This window comes from Oryctolagus cuniculus, chromosome 10 (assembly GCF_964237555.1).
Source record: "Oryctolagus cuniculus chromosome 10, mOryCun1.1, whole genome shotgun sequence".
In the NCBI taxonomy this organism is placed as follows: Eukaryota; Metazoa; Chordata; class Mammalia; order Lagomorpha; family Leporidae; genus Oryctolagus; species Oryctolagus cuniculus.
In genome coordinates, this window is record NC_091441.1 from 117,493,027 (window position 1) to 117,508,634 (window position 15,608).

The 15,608-nt window shown below is 56.8% G+C and overlaps 1 protein-coding gene across 6 annotated transcripts in view; it reads left to right on the forward strand.

Moving 5' to 3' along the window:
* SRGAP3 (SLIT-ROBO Rho GTPase activating protein 3) overlaps positions 1 to 15,608 on the forward strand; it is a 331,270-nt gene that overhangs the window by 249,330 nt on the left and 66,332 nt on the right. For all 6 annotated transcript variants that reach the window (XR_011379673.1, XM_070051217.1, XM_070051214.1 and 3 more), the window contains 2 exons: positions 2,341 to 2,403; positions 14,788 to 14,973. Coding sequence is in view for 5 of the 6 variants with exons in the window: in XM_070051217.1 (XP_069907318.1) it covers positions 2,341 to 2,403; positions 14,788 to 14,973 (249 nt within the window). In the remaining variant the exon portion in view is untranslated. The remainder of the gene's footprint in view (positions 1 to 2,340; positions 2,404 to 14,787; positions 14,974 to 15,608) is intronic.

Consider the following 15,608-nt stretch of genomic DNA (forward strand, 5'->3'; position numbering starts at 1 on the left):
GTGTGTCAGTCCCTGCTTCCATTCGTGTCCGGGGAGCTGTGCGTCAGTCCCTGCTTCCATTTGTGTCCGGGGAGCTGTGCGTCAGTCCCTGCTTCCATTCGTGTCCGGGGAGCTGTGCGTCGCTGCAGAGACTGCTCCTGGGAGGGGTCAGAGGATACATTCCATCGTTGTCCTGGGGGCGTCCCAGAAGACGTTTCAAAACCCTCTCACTGGCTGGTTCCTTGTTCCTAAAGTGAGATCCGAGAAGTAAATGCGTGAGCGACAGGGCCTTGGGTGTCAGAGACGGTGGAGAAGCCAAGCACCGAGAGGAGGCAGTGGGTGGGTACCTGGGGGTCTGGGGCCATTGTCAGGGGAGGGACAGAAAGGAAACTGAGGCAGAGACAGAGTGCCCTCTTGAGAGGATCCTGGTGGGGAGGAGATGGGGAGAGCTGTGTCCCCCAGGCCGCACCACAGAGGTCACAGGACGCAGCTCGGGGCCTCCATGAGCTCTGCCCACTGAGCCCTGCCCAGGCTTCATGGCTGTCCAGGTTGGACTGGGCCACATTCGTCAGCAGTGGGAACAGAGGGGGCTCTCTCCATGGACCCTGACGCTGTGTGTGGAGAGATCTGAGTCTGTTCAGGCCGCTGTGATGACCAACGCTGGGGCTCCTAAGCCACAGGGGTGCTGGGCCGGCCCCGGCAAGGCACTGGCAGGTCTGGAGTCTGATGAGTCTGCATGGCTTCTCACCGAGGCCTCATACAAGGGAAGATAAGAAGGCGCTTGTCCCGGTCCCAGCCCCACCCTCATGACCCAGTCACCTCCGAAGCGCCCCACCCCCTGACACCATCACCCCAGGAGAAGATTTCAGGGTGCGGATTTGGCCCGAGTCAGAAGCATTCAGACCACAGCAGAGAGCACTTTCCAGAATCATCGCCATTGGCCCAAATGAAAGAACCGGGACTCCTGGACTCTCCAGGCTGAGTGCGTCCTGGAGGTAACTGGCTCAGTCACTGAGGTATGTCCGTCAGGGTCGTGTAAGTCACGAACCACACACCTCAGCCCCTCATGGGAAGTCTGCGTGCGTGCAGGAGACGCAAGGCACTGATAAGTCCTGCATCCGCAGACCCATCCGTCTCTGCCCACCCGGCTTGTCCCAGGTGCCTGTGGCCGCAGAAGTCTTTCTGACCTGCAGACCATTGTTACATGAGAAATGCTCTTGCAGTTTTAGTTTTTATTTTACAGATAAGTTACCTAAGGCTCAAAGGGAATGACTCTCCCAGGTCACGTGACCGGGGGTGACACGGCAGAGGTGGGCACCCTGAGCCCCCGCCTCACGCCTCCATGGGCTTCTACTGACTTGTGCTGTTCCTGTTCACTCACTGGGACAGACATGCTGTCCGTGTGCACCTGCAACCATGTCAGGACCCAGGCAGGAAAGGGCCGAGCCCAGGCAGGCCAGGGGACCAGCACTGGAGCGGCAGACGGCACTTAGAAGTCAAAGCAAGGGAGAAGGCATCAGTGTCACAGGCCCTGCAAGCCCGGTGCTGACTGCTGGGCCCTAGGCGGGAAGATGGGCTTGCAGGAGGCAGGGGACACTGACTGTGGGCGGAGGGTGCGTCCTTGCCATGGGCTCTCAGCTGGAACCGAGATGCCAGATGGTCATTTCTCAACCTGTGTTCTCAGAAGCGCCACTGTCATGCGAGGTTAATGAGCACCGAGCAGAAGGCCCTCACTCTGGTCACAGCCACTTAAGGCACGCGGAGTTAAAGACAGATCGATCCTGGTGTGGGCACTGGGCACGGTGGCCAAGACGCTGCTTGGGACCTCTGCATCCCATATCAGCATCTGGTTCAGGTCCCAGCCACTCTGCTTCTAATCCGGCTTCCTGCTGACGCACACCTGGGGAGGCAGCAGAAAATGGCTCAGGCACTCGGGTCCCAGCCACCACGTGGGAGACCCAGATGGAGCTCCTCGCTCCTGGCTGTGGCTGGCCTAGCACTAGCTTTTGCAGACATTTGGAGAGTAAAGCAGCGCCTGAATGATCGATCTCTGTGTCTCCATCTTTCACCTAAAATGCAAATCAGGTTAAGAGCACAGAGGAGGACTGAGGGGGCTTCCCAGGCTTTCACGTGTGAGTGGCACCGTGAGAGGGTGGAGGAAGGGAAGTGGGGGTTCCCCGATGTGTGGGACCAGGGGTTTCCCAGGCCAGGAGCCTGTCTCTGTGGGTCTGCCTCACCGACTCAGGTTGCGGGACTCGGGTTCGGGGTTGTGTGGTTAATGCTGGCGGCTGCTCCTCCCACCCCAGCCCTGTCTCCCTCGCCCTTTCTCTCCCCGCTGATGTTTGTTCTTCCGTCTTCCAGAGCAAGGAAATTGGGCTGCAGATGCACGAGGAGCTCCTGAAGGTCACCAACGAGCTGTACACGGTATGTTCCGCTCGGCCTCACGCCAAGAACCCAGGCCCCCGTGCTGCGCCTTACACCAGGGTGACCGCCAGTGGGCCGCGTGGGCTGGAGCGACTCAACCAGCTGTCTCTCGAGGTGGGGCCCAGGCTGTAGGAGCTTGCGAGAGATTCTGTGAGCTGCCCGCGGTGGGATGTGCTCCCCAGGCAAGGCAGCGAGCGTGGGCGTGAGGCAAGAATGGGGTTTTGGAGTCAGGTGGCCCCGGCCCAGGCCAGGCCGCTCCTCACTGACTGTGAACCAGGCCTGCGACTCAGGTGGGACTGGGGAGCCTGTTTGCACACTGGAGCCCTGCTCCCAGGATCCAGGGCTGATGGAGTGGGCATGCTTTGGCCAGAGCTGACCTTGCAGCCTGGCTAGGGGGCGATCCACCTGTGTGTCAGAGTCCGCAGAGGCAGGCCTCAGGGAGCGCAGACACGCAGCTTCCCATGCCCGGACCCACAGCCTGGGCGCCCTGCAGCCATTGGCTTCCTTGGAGAGGATGTGGCAGCCCCTGACAGTGGAGGGTGCAGGGTGGGTTAGACCCAGCGGGCAGAACCCCTGGCCCCTGCCCCTGACAGAACGGAGTAGAGCTGACCTCGGCTCTTCATGAAGCCTCTGGGAGAGGTCTGTGTCGGCGTATGTGCTGCTGCTGACTCTGTGTTGGGGAGCCGCTGGTCTGGGGGAGGGCTCTTTGGGGTTACTGCTTGCCTGTGGTCACATCTGGGGGCCAGCAGGGCTGCTCTCGGGCCTGAAAGCTTTGCCTGAGGGCCTGGGCCTCACCAGCTTTTCAGGACCTCAGTCTCCCACTCAGCGAAATGGGGGCGAGAGCTCCGTGTAGGAGGTGGGACTTGCAATTCTGAGCGGAACTTGAGCCCTGCCCTGCGGTCTGCGGTGGGGCAGCTCTGAGTGACAGCAGTGCATGGCCCAAGCAGATGCGCTGCTTCTCACCAGCCAGGCGGCGGCAGCAAAGAGCCCTGTGGCTTAGAGCACAGACCCTGAGGTCACAGATGTGGGTTCAGATCCAGCTGTTACACAAAAACATCTCCATCGTCCGTCAGGATGCCCCAGAGACTGGTCCCTGCACCCCCGGGGATACTGAGTCCCTCCTGTGAGATGGCCTGGTCTTTGCACAGGGCCAATGCACGTGCTCCCACGCGATTTCACTCGTTTCTGAGTGGCTCCCCATACCCAGCGTGGTGCGGACGCAGGGGAAATCCGGTCAGTCGTTGCTCCGTTGCGTGGGTTAGGGAATGATGATGAGGACGCCCCCGTCCGTGTCCTGCGCAGGGGCAGTTCTTACTTTTCTGACCGTTTTCTCTCGCAGATGCTTGGATGTGGGGAGGCGGAGCCTGAGGCCCACGGGCTGACTCCGCCTCCTCTCTGCAGGCTCTCGTGAGCACGGCTGGGGGTCCTCTCCATAGAGGGTGTCCAAGTTTCTTAGCAGTGCTGGTGTCACCACTGCCGTCTGCCAGTTTCACGGCTGTGGGCTAGGCTGTGGTGCCCCTGCTCCTGGGCGGGGGCGGTGAGCCTGCAAGGCTGGCGACGTATGGGAGTTCCCCGCTCCTGTGCTGCCGGGAATCCCGCTTGTCCGGCTGTGGCCCAGCTGGCCCTGGGCCTGTCCTAGGAGCAGTCTCTCTCCTCCAGGGTGCTCCAGCACTTGAGCTCCGGGACCTGGGACGAGGCTGGGGGCAGCCCTTGATGGGGGGATGGGAGCCACCTGCTCAGCCGGTCCTTCTGTTCTTGAGTAGCTGCCTTGAGTGTGGCCGGTTGGGACCAGGACCCACAGGGATGATGGGGAGGCAGGAAATCTGCCTTTTGGGAGGCTTCAGCGGCACGGGGTGGGAACCAGTGCTCTGGCTGCTCTAGTCTGGTCTGTGCTGCCGACACTGCCTGAGCCAGCCTGGGCGATTTTGGGGAAAAGGCTGACTTGGCTCATGGCTCTGGGGTCTGGAAATCCAGGAGCCACATGCGGTACTTGGCGAGGGACTCCCTGCTGTGTCAGCCATGCTGGAGGTCAGGAGGCGAGAGAGGGCCCTGGTCACTTTTTTTTTTTTTTTTTAAGATTTATTTTTTTATTTGAAAGGCAGAGTTACAGAGAGAGAGGGAGAGAGAGTGTCCATCCACTGGTTTACTCCCCAGATAGCTACAGTGGTTAGGGCCGGGCTAGGCTAAGGTCAGGAGCTTCATCTGGGTCTCCCACATGGGTGCAGGAGCCCATGCTGGACCTTCTTGCACTGCTTTCCCAGGCACATTAGCAGGGAGCTGGCTGGGAAGTGAGCAGCCGGGACACTAACCGGTGCCTGTACGGAGTGCTGGCATCACAGGCGGTAGCTTAACCTGCTACACTGCCACGCTGGGACCCCAACTCCCTCTTGAAACAGACCCTCTCTTGAGATAGCTCCTCCACTCCTGTGACAGTGCCATTAATCCATGCACAAGGACGGAGCCCTCATGACGTCACTACCTATTCTTAGGCCCCACCTCCCAACACCTGTGCACTGGGGACTGAGGTCCCAGGATGCAAACTGCAAGTGCACGTTCAAACCGTAGCCCTGGGCGTGCTGACTCAGGTATAGCTGGATCCGGGGGCTCTCGTGTTTGTGTCATTGGCTGCCTTGCCGATAGGGTGTGAACTTACTTACCTGTCTGTCACACCATAGTAATTCTAGTGCCCCTAGTGTGGCATCTGGCACATAATAAACTACTTAATAAATACTCACCAGGGATGGACTATGAAGCTGCTGCTTGAGACACCTGCGCCGCCTAGCAGAGGGCCTGGTTCAAGTCCCAGCCATTCTGCTTCTGATCCAGCTTCCTGCTGATGCATACGCTGGGAGGCAGCAGGTGATGGCTCTGTCACCCACATGGGAGATCCGGGTGGAGTTCCGAGCTCTGGGCTTCAGCCTAGCCCAGGCCTGGCTGTGGTGGGCATTTGGGGGATAAACTGGAGGATGGGCAGGCTCTCTCCAGCTATCTCTCTTTCTGCATTGCTGATACAATGAAAATGAAAAAAATTTACTGTTCTGTCCCCACAGTATACTCGGTAGACCAAAGGCAACAGAACTGCACCCCCATTTTATCCTGTTCCCCTCTTGTCCCCTTCATCTGTTTCTCTCTCTCCCTTTCCTCCCTCCCTCTGTCTTCCTTGCTTCTTTCCATCCACCCATACCTCCATCATCCATCATCCCTCCCTCCCTCGCTCCATCCACCCGGCATCCATCCACCTTTATGGGACAACCTCTCTCCTTTTGGCTTTGCCTGCCTCCGTGTGGGTGTTGTGGTCTGGCTTCCCCTTGTGGTGGTGCAGATGGCCCTTAGCACTGCAAGTCCCTCCCACAGGCACCCCCACACCCTGCAGGTGGAGAGCACCTCGTCCTCCCCAGAACCTCCAGTCGTGCCCAGGACTGTCCTCGGCCCACCTGGCTGGGGTCAGGAGCCCGAGTCACTCAGCTCAGATGGACAGAGCGCTGGCGGATGAGCCAGGCCTGGATCACGCCCACTGCAGCCTTGGAGGCTGGTGGCAGTTTCCCATGAACCACGTGGACTGAGAACAGTGGAGGGGAATTTTGGGGATTTCCTTTGAGAAACTCAGGAAACAGTTCCCAAAGAAGGACAGGGTGATCCTGGGCAGAGAGCAAGAGCGGATATCCCCAAGGGGGAAGGGGCAGCTGGGGAGGAAGTGGCTGGAGTAAGCACCTGACGCCTCTGTTCTCTGCCGGAACTCCCCGGGGATTCGTGCTCTCCCTGCTCCCTTTGTCTGGGACTCTCCACTGCCACCCAAAGCCTTGTAACCCTGCTGACAGTGGCTTTCCCTTCAAGGTCACTTTAGATGTCACTTCCTCCAGGAAGCCTTCCCGCAGTGCCCCTTGCCCCCTTACTTACACCACTTATACAGCCTCATGTGATGATCCCTCGTGCTGTTGTCTGTGTTCCTATTGCAAAGAGTGTTTTATGAGAATGGTCTTGCACCCCCTGGCGTGGAAGCCACTACAGGGCTGGACACAGTGAATTGCTCATTAAATGTTTAATGATTGGTCCGACGCTGTGGCTCAGCAGGTTAATTTTCCGCCTGTAGCGCTGGCATCCTGTATGGGCATCAGTTCTAGTCCTGGTTGCCCCTTTCCTGTCCAGCTCACTGCTATGGCCTAGGAAGGCAGTGGAGGATGGCCAAAGTCCTTGGGCCCCTGTACCCACGTGGGAGACCAGGAGGAATCGCCTGGCTCTTGGCTTCAGATTGGCGCAGCGCCAGCTGTTGTGACCATTTGGGGAGTGAATCAACGGAAGGAAAACCTTTTTGTCTCTTCCTCTCACTGTCTGTAACTAACTTTCAAATAAAATAAATTTAAAAAATGTTTAATGATTGGCCGGCGCCGTGGCTCAATAGGCTAATCCTCCGCCTGCAGCTCCGGCACTCCTGGTTCTAGTCCCAGTTGGGGCGCTGGATTCCGTCCCAGTTGCCCCTCTTCCAGGCCAGCTCTCTGCTGTGGCCCGGGAGTGCAGTGGAGGATGGCCCAAGTGCTTGGGCCCTGCACATGCATGGGCGACCAGGAGAAGCACCTGGCTCCTGGCTTCAGATCAGCGTGGTGCGCCAGCCGCAGTGGCCATTGAAGGGTGAACCAATGGTAAAGGAAGACCTTTCTTTCTGTCTCTCCCTCTCTCACTGTCCACTCTGCCTGCCTGTCAAAAAAAATAAGAAAAAGGAAAAAAATGTTTAATGATTGAGGGGACAGCTATCTCCATACCCCAAAAACCCCACTAGATCAAAGGCAGAATTCTATCCCATTTTTTTAAAAAAGCTTTATTTATTTGAAAGGCAGAGTTATAGAGAGGCAGAGGCAGAGTGAGAAAGAGAGGTCTTCCATCCGCTGATTCACTCCCAAATGGCTGCAACAGCTGAAGCTGGGCCATGCCAAAGCCAGGAGCCAGGAGCTTCTTCCAGGTCTCCCACGTGGGTTCAGGGGCCAAAGGACTTAGACCATCCTCCACTGCTTTCCCAGGCCATAGCTGAGAGCTGGATCGGAAGTGGAAAAGCCGGGACTCAAACTGGTGCCCATATGGGATGCTGACACTGCAGGCGGCGGCTTTACCTGCTATGCCACAGCACCAGCCCCTCTACCATCCATTTTAACCTGTCACTCTCCTTTCCTCCGTCTTTTTCATCTGTCCACCCATCGACCCATCTGTCCGTCCGTCCGTCCATCCAACCAGCCACATCCATTGATCCATAGACTGCTGGTCTGTCCGTCCATCCAGGCGTTCACCCATTCACGCAGTCTCTGTTCTAATGCAGGGAATGTGACTGTGAACAAAGCTGCGGCCTTCAGTTTGGGGCATGCCAGTCTGCACATGTGAGAAGGGAACACATGGAGACAGATGAGTTCTGTGTCGCACGTGGGCCCCTAGGGTGTGGTTGGTCAGACTGGCGCCTGGAGACTTCCCTCTTCCTTCCAGATGTCTTTGGCCTGCCTGGCCCTGGGTTTTAGCCACGCCCCGGCGCTGGAGGCAGAGGCTGGCAGCAGAGGCTCCTGGGCCGCATCCGCAAGCAGCCATTTTCGGACAACTGATCCTCATCCCGCCCCAGCGGGTCCCTTCGAGGTCGCTGCCAGCTTCTGGGTTCTGTGCCTTTCCTGTGCGCGGAAGTGACACTGCTTTCCTTCCCCAGCTCTGAGACACGAGGCGGCACGGTTAGCAGGAAGGGTCAGGCCGAACAAGGCCCCGGCTGCAGCCTTGGCTCTGCCTGAGACTGGACCACTACGCTCTTGGTTCTGGGCCTCGGTTTCCTGCAGCGAGAGCTCAGCTGAGCAAGATTGCTGGAGGAGATCTTGGCTCGTCCATCTTGAGGACCCAGACACTGCCTGGGTTCCAGCATTGCGGTCGTAATTTGCACGACCCTATGACGTCCTACTCTAGGCCTCTGCGGGGAGCGCCCCCTGTCGGGTCTGGAGGGCTGCAGAGGGAGGCCCTCATTGAGTGTCAGGCAGATGGGCTCCTCCAGGGCCCTTCAGAGATCCCTGGTTCCGCGACTTGGCCTCAGCCCCTTCCTAGTCCCAGGCGACAGCTGCTGTCAGCCACTTTACATCCACAGCTTCCACTAGCGACTGAGCCTCCCTGGGCAGGCACAGCGAGGCCAAGGCACCCCAACGCCGCCTGGAAAGGAGGAGAAGGTCTCCTGAGCCCCTGGGAGCTGAAGGGTGCCTGCTTCCCTAATTTGGCGTTGAGGAAGGAGTGCTGGGAAGGCAGGACAGGTGCTGCGGGAGCTGGGTCAGCCACGTCGGCTCCGAACCTCGGAACTCGAGTTGTGCACGAGCTGTGGAGGGCCTTGGTTTCCTTGTCTGTCTGGCGGCACCCGTTTCCTGGGAGCCTTGTGCAGAATAAATGAGGGGGCCGGCGCCGCGGCTCACCAGGCTAATCCTCCACCTAGCGGCGCCGGCACACCGGGTTCTAGTCCTGGTCGGGGCGCCGGATTCTGTCCCAGTTGCCCCTCTTCCAGGCCAGCTCTCTGCTGTAGCCAGGGAGTGCAGTGGAGGATGGCCCAAGTGCTTGGGCCCGGTACCCCATGGGAGACCAGGAAAAGCACCTGGCTCCTGGCTTCAGATCAGCACGGTGTGCCGGCCGCAGAGCGCCAGCCGTGGCGGCCATTGGAGGGTGAACCAACGGCAAAAGGAAGACCTTTCTCTCTGTCTCTCTCTCTCACTATCCACTCTGCCTGTCCAAAAAAAAAAAAAAAAAAAGAATAAGTGAACATTGGACAGTGCTTAGAGTTAAGGCCTGGCATACAGCACGTGCTCAGTACATGTTAGCTTCTGGTCTCTTTTTCTTAAGTCCCATATTTATTTGTGATTTTTTAAAAATAGCTTTGTTTTCATTTGAAAAGTAGACAAAAGAGATACAGATACTCTATCCACTGGTCACTCCGCAGCGTCTGTGCTAGCTAGGGCTGGGCCAGGCCAAAGCCAGGAACTCGGAACTCCGTCTGAGCCTCCTGTTGGGGGTAGGGACCCCAGGACTTGAGCCATCACCTGCTGCCTTCCGGGGTGTGGAACAGCAGGTTCAGAACTCAAACCCAGGCAATCTGGCATAGGATGCAGGTACCCCAAGTGGCGTGTCAACAGCTACCGCGACGTCCTCTGCCTCCTTGTCACTGTCAGCACGTGGCTGCCAGGACTGGGGTAAGGATCACCTAAACTGCGCCTGCAGCAGAGGGAACGATAGGAAGAGGTTTGTGATCTTTGAGGAGAGAGAGCCGTTTAGATGTTATTTAGCACATCCTGGACTGATGAGTTCTGTGCTGTTGAGCCAAGACCTGCTGCGTGGAGGCCCACGTTTCTGGAGAACTCTGCCGCACGTACCTGTTGGATCCACACGGGTTCAGTCAATCACAGATAGAAAATAGATAAAAGTAAGCACGTGGGGGTTGGCGTTATGGCGTAGCAGGTAAAGCCGCCACCTGTGAAGCTGGCACTCTATATGGATACTAGTGTGTGTCCTGGCTGCCCCACTTCCTGTCCAGCTCCCTGCCAGTGCCTGAGAGAAGCAGCAGGGGATAGCCCAAGTAAGTGGGCCCCTGCCACCCCACGGGGGAGACCTGGAAGAAGCTCCTGGCTCCTGGCTCCAGTCTGGGGCAGCACAGGCTGTTGTGGCCATCTTGGGGGTGAACCAGTGTGTGTTTCTCTCTTACTCTGACTTTCAAATAAATAAATAAATAAATACCTCTTTTTAAAAAATATGCATCTGTACTAAATATGTGCAGGATATTTTCCTTGTCACTGCTCCCTAAACTATGAAGTGTGACTATTCATATAGCGCGCACGTCACACCAGGTCTGATGAGTCACCTGGGGAAGACCGCAGGTGTATAGGAAGGGACAGGCATGTGGCGTTGCTGGCTAAGCTGCTGCCTGGGATGCCCACATCCCATATCAGAGTGCTTGCTTTGAGTCCTGGCTATTCCACACTTGGGATCCAGCTTCCTGCTCATGTGAAGCCTGGGAGGTAGCAGGTAATGGCTCAAGTTCTTGGGTCCCTGCCACACACACTAGAGACCTGGGCGGAGCTCCTGGCCTCCTGGCTGTGATGTGGTCCAGTCCCAGCTGTTGCAGACTTGTGGTGACTAAACTCATAGGTGGAAGATCTCTCTGTGTCTGTCTCTCTGTTACTCTGCATTTTGCATAAATAATGGTAAAAATGAATAGGTTGTAGACAAACGCACCATTTCATAAGAGGGACTTGAGCATCCGTGGGTTTTAGCAGCCTCAGAGGGTCCTGGAACTGCACCCCCGCAGACACCAGGGGACAAGCGTACTGCAGCAAAGGCAGCCTCCCGAGGGTGCTGGGCACAGACTCGTTTCAGAGAGGCTTGGTGGCAGCTGTCTGGTGTAAGTCCCTCGGGGGATGGGTTCACCACTGTTACTGCGACCAGGACTGAATCGCACCACAGGGGGTGCCTGGCTGTTTTCTCCAAGCTGGGGTTTTGGGAATGCATGCAGACTCTGCTAGAAAGGGGGCCTGGTGGAGAGGAGGGAGAGTGCTCTGTGGCTCAAGGAGAGTGGAGAGCAGGGTGGGCACTGAGAAGAGTGGCTAGGATGCTGTGAAGGTGCCTGCATCCCCCATCAGAGGGCCTGGGTCTGAGTCCTGGTTTCACCCTGGCCCAGCCTCCTGCCAGTGCAGACCCTGGGAGGCAGCACTCATGACTGAAGTCACTGGATTTCTTGGCACCCTCAGGGCGACCTGGATGGAGTCCCCAGCTCTTGGCTTCTGCCCATGTGGTTCCAGGCATTTGGGGCATGAACTAGCAGACGGAGACTCTCTCTGATTTTGTCTCTGGCTCTCTCTGCTTCTCATATTAATAATAATAATAATATGAAAATAATAAAAAGGCATAGAAAACTAGGCTAAGGGAAATGGGGGAGGTAAGTCCCAGCTGGTTGCTTCCCCATGCGAGTAGAAAGCCTGGGGAGGGGTGAGGTGCGGGCTATTGGCGCAGCTGGTGCTCCCAACCAAACCGTGCTGTCCAGCTCACGGAGACTTGGTCAGTGCCTCGGGTGTCTGCGGGCCTGTGGCCGTCCCTCTGGCTGTGAGATGCTGGAAGTGCACCATGGAGCACTCTCGTAGTGCACTGGGTGCTGGTGGCCATGGGCAGTGCGGCAGCATGGATGGCGTCAGCAGAGGGAACTCCAGAAGCTTTCGAGCAGCTGCTCATGGGCGTGAATGGGTGGAATGAGAGCAGAGGTGTTTGCACAGAACCCAAGGAGGACAGTGACTGAGTTCTTCATCCTGTGTGGCTTTTGCAAGGTTGAGAGGTTTTCAGGACAGGAAAAGAGGGCTGAGCCTGGCATAGGTTTTTCACAGTAGCCGGTGTTCTCTAGAGTTCTGGGACATTTTCCTGAAGGAAGCTCAAGGTTCTTAATCCTCAGCCATATAGCCCCGTGATGGTGGTGGTGGTGGTATTGGTATTGGTGATGATGGTGATGGTTTTGGTGAGAAGCAGTAGGAATAGAGGGTTGGCTGGTCATGCACTCTGATTTAAAGGGCCTGGTTAGGGGCTGCCCCTCAGCAGCTGTGGTCATGCAGTCAGCAGGGGAGAGAGAACAAGACTCAGGAATTGTGGGTTGCAGGCATTTCTGTGTTTCTCAGCAGAGATCATAAACTTGATTTTGCAATGTGAAAGTGTACTCCTGGCTGGGGACGGGAGACAAAACGCTGTTGTACTGGGGCTGCACTGCCTGTTCTTAGGCTGACCAGAGGATCACGCATGCTGAGGAAGCAGCAGTGATTCAGGGGAAAGGGACCACGCGGTGGCAGAAGTGGTGCTTATGAGTGGCAGACCTGGTACCTGATCTGGTTAAATGTACACAGTCACACGTTGCTTACTGGTGGGAACGTGTCCCGAGAGGTGCATCGCTAGGCGATTCCAGCGCCGAGGGCACTTCAGAGTGCACTCACATACAGCGAGATGGTACAGCCTGCTGCACACCTCGGCTGTGTCGTGCACCCTGTCATGACCAGGACACTGCTAAGGACACGAAACTGTGCTCGTGGTATGGTCTTCTCTTCTCCTCCTACATGTTTATCTGAGAGAAATGAAAACTATGACCACACAAAGAACTGTGCACGAACACTCACTGCAGCTGTATTCTAGCAGCCCAAGCAAAAGCGACCCAAAGAACTGTCAAAGGCGGAACAGACAGACAAGCTGTGGTACAGCCATATGGTGGAGAATTTCTGGGGTGGGCCCTGTGGTGCCGTGGGTTAAGCCACCAGTTAGGAAACCCACGTGCCCTATCAGAATGTCAGTTTAAGTCCTGAATGCTCTTCTTCCAATCCAGCTCCCTGCTAATGTGCCTGGGAGGCAGCAGACGATGGCCCAAGTGCTGGAGCTCCTGCTACTCATGTTGGAAACCCAGACGGAGTTCCTGGCTCTCGGCTTCAGCCTGGCCCAGCCCTGGCTCTTATGGCCGTGTGGGGGAGTGAACCAGCAGTTGGAAGACCTCTCTCTCTCTCTCTCTCGCTCTCTCTCTCTCTCTCTGTTTGCTTTTCAGATAAACAAAGCTTTAAAAAGGAGCCTCTGACCATACAATGCCATTAGTGACCCTCAAAATTTTTTTGTTTGCTGAGTGAAAGAGAGGAGACCCAGGGAGTTCCATGCAGTGTGATGCATGTGTGTGGAATTCTAGAACACAGAAACCCTATGCACATCCACCATTTCCTGGGGCTGGAGGGGTTAGGGACTGGCTGCAGAGGCATGGGGTGGGGAGTCTCAGTGTGATGGATGTGGCCATGCCACGCTGGCTACCTGTACGTGAAGCCTGGACATTCTGAACTGATATATTGCCCCTCTGGGCCTTGGTTTCCCTTTTTATAAAACTCGATGGTTGTTGAATTAGATAATGTCTAGGATTTATTCTGGCTCAAAAATTTCTCTTGTTATGGTCACATCCATTTTTAAAAGCTTTATCTGTTTGTTTAGAAATGTGAGTTACAGAGAAAGAGAGAGAGGGAGAGATCTTCTATCCTTTCGTTTTTTCACCAGATGGCCACAACAGCCAGCAGTGGGCCAGGCCAAAGCCAGGAGCCAGGAGCTTCATCCACATCTCCCCTGTCAATGGCAGGGCCCAAGCACTTGGGCCATCTTTCACTGTTTTTCCTAAGCCGCTTGTAAGGAGGTGGATTGGAAGTGGAGCAGCCAGGACAGGAACCGGCATCCGTATGGGGTGCTGGCATTGCAGGCCATGGCTTTACCCGGTATGCTGCAATGTGTCCTCCATAACCAACTTTTTATAAAGGAGGTGCAGTCTGAGGACTTTATTTTCTAGCCAGGCATAAGTTTGTTCCAGGAGCACAGAATGCCTTCTCAGGTATCTCACGATGCTCCTTCAGGGGACAGAGCTATTTGCAGGCCATTTTAGCTGAGAAAATGATCTGTGTGTGAGTAAGAAGGATGTTCCCGACTGAGGTCCCCTGGCTGCGTTAGGAGGGACTCAGCAGCTGACCCTGGGCGGGCCGGAGGACTTGAGAGTCATAGATGCTTCACTCAGTGAAAATGCTTTGAGATTACCCATGAGGCTTGGATGTCTCGAATATTCTGTTTAAAAAATTTATGTGCTTGTTTTCACTTATTTGAAAGGCAGAGAGACAGAGAGAGATGGAGGGAGGGAGGCAGGGAGGGAGGGAGAGAGAGAGAGAGAGAGAGACAGAAGATGAGAGAGAGAGAGAGAGAGAGAGAAGATGAGAGAGAGAGATCTCCCATTCACTGGTTTACTTCCAGGTGAGTACAATGTCCGTGGCTGGGCTGAGCCAAATCCAGGAGCCATAAACATGACCAGGTCCCCCACGTGGATGTCAGGGGCTCAAGCACTTGAGCCACGCCCCCTGCCTCCCAGACACGTAGTAGCAGGAAGCAGGATGCAGAAGTGGGGCTGGGACTGAAACTCAGGCGCCGTGTCGGGGGATGCAGGCGTCTCAAGGGGCACCTTGACCCCTGTGTCCGGTGCCTGCCGCTGCTCTTCGTGCCGGCTGGGTAGTCCGGTGTATGGCTGTGCTGTAGGTTGTGGATGTATTGTGCTGCTGGTTATCTGGGTTGTTTCACAGTTGCTGTGTTTCTGAAGCCCCCAGGTGCCTGGGGGCTGTGGTGACCTTTCGGGGCCCTCTGTGGAGCCGGCACTCATCCTGGCACTCATTTGGGACTTGATGTTGACGATGATCACCATTTCCACTCTCGGCATTGGTGCCAACGAAATGCGGTTGCTCAGAGCATGTCAGGGAAACGGGGTAGCAGGACAGCTTGCAGCAGCACCCGGGAGGGACCGGGGGCTCGGGGTGGACCGCGCTGGGCCCTGGCAGGCTGCTGACTCCTGACGCGATGTGTCCCCAGGTCATGAAGACCTACCACATGTACCACGCGGAGAGCATCAGTGCCGAGAGCAAGCTGAAGGAGGCTGAGAAGCAGGAGGAGAAGCAGTTCAACAAGTCGGGAGAGCTCAGCATGAACCTGCTGCGGCACGAGGACCGGCCCCAGCGCCGCAGCTCTGTGAAGAAGATCGAGAAGATGAAGGAGAAGGCAAGTGGGGGCCCAGGCTGGGGAGGCAGGGAGAGGGCCCGGGAGGGAGGGCCCCACTCTCGGCCACAGCCTTTCCCTGCCTTGTGCTGCACTCCCAGCCCTCCTGGAGGCCTGTGTCGTGGAGGAGGCTGGGCTGGCTGGGCCCCTGGTAGCACTGGTCAGATCCAGCCGAGCCCCCAGAGCCCAAAGGCAGGAAGAGGAGCTCCAGCCCCGCTACTTCCGCCAGCATTCACCCCCAGCAGGCACCCGGAGGGTGGGCAGGGACCTCAGGCACTGGGGGGCGGGGGCTGTTTGAGAGTTCATCAGCTGGGGCCTGGTATGGGGACCGATTGATGGGGACTGAGTGTGTCCCATGGGGAGGGAACATCTCCGGGCTACTCAGCTGCACCTGGGAGGGAGCCTGGTGAAGAGCCCTTCTAAAACTAGAAGCCTAGGCTTGCCATGTGTCGGTGCTGGGAAGTCCTTTAACGGGGCTGGGGGACAAGTTCTAGTGATGGAGTCAGAGGGGCTGGACATGCTGTATTTACAGCCGCATTCAAGCTTCGGTTTGCGGATCTGTCGGGGGTGGCAGATAAGTCCCCCCTTTCTTGCCAGCTGTGAGCTCTTGGTCATGGCTGTCCCAAGCACTGAGTGGA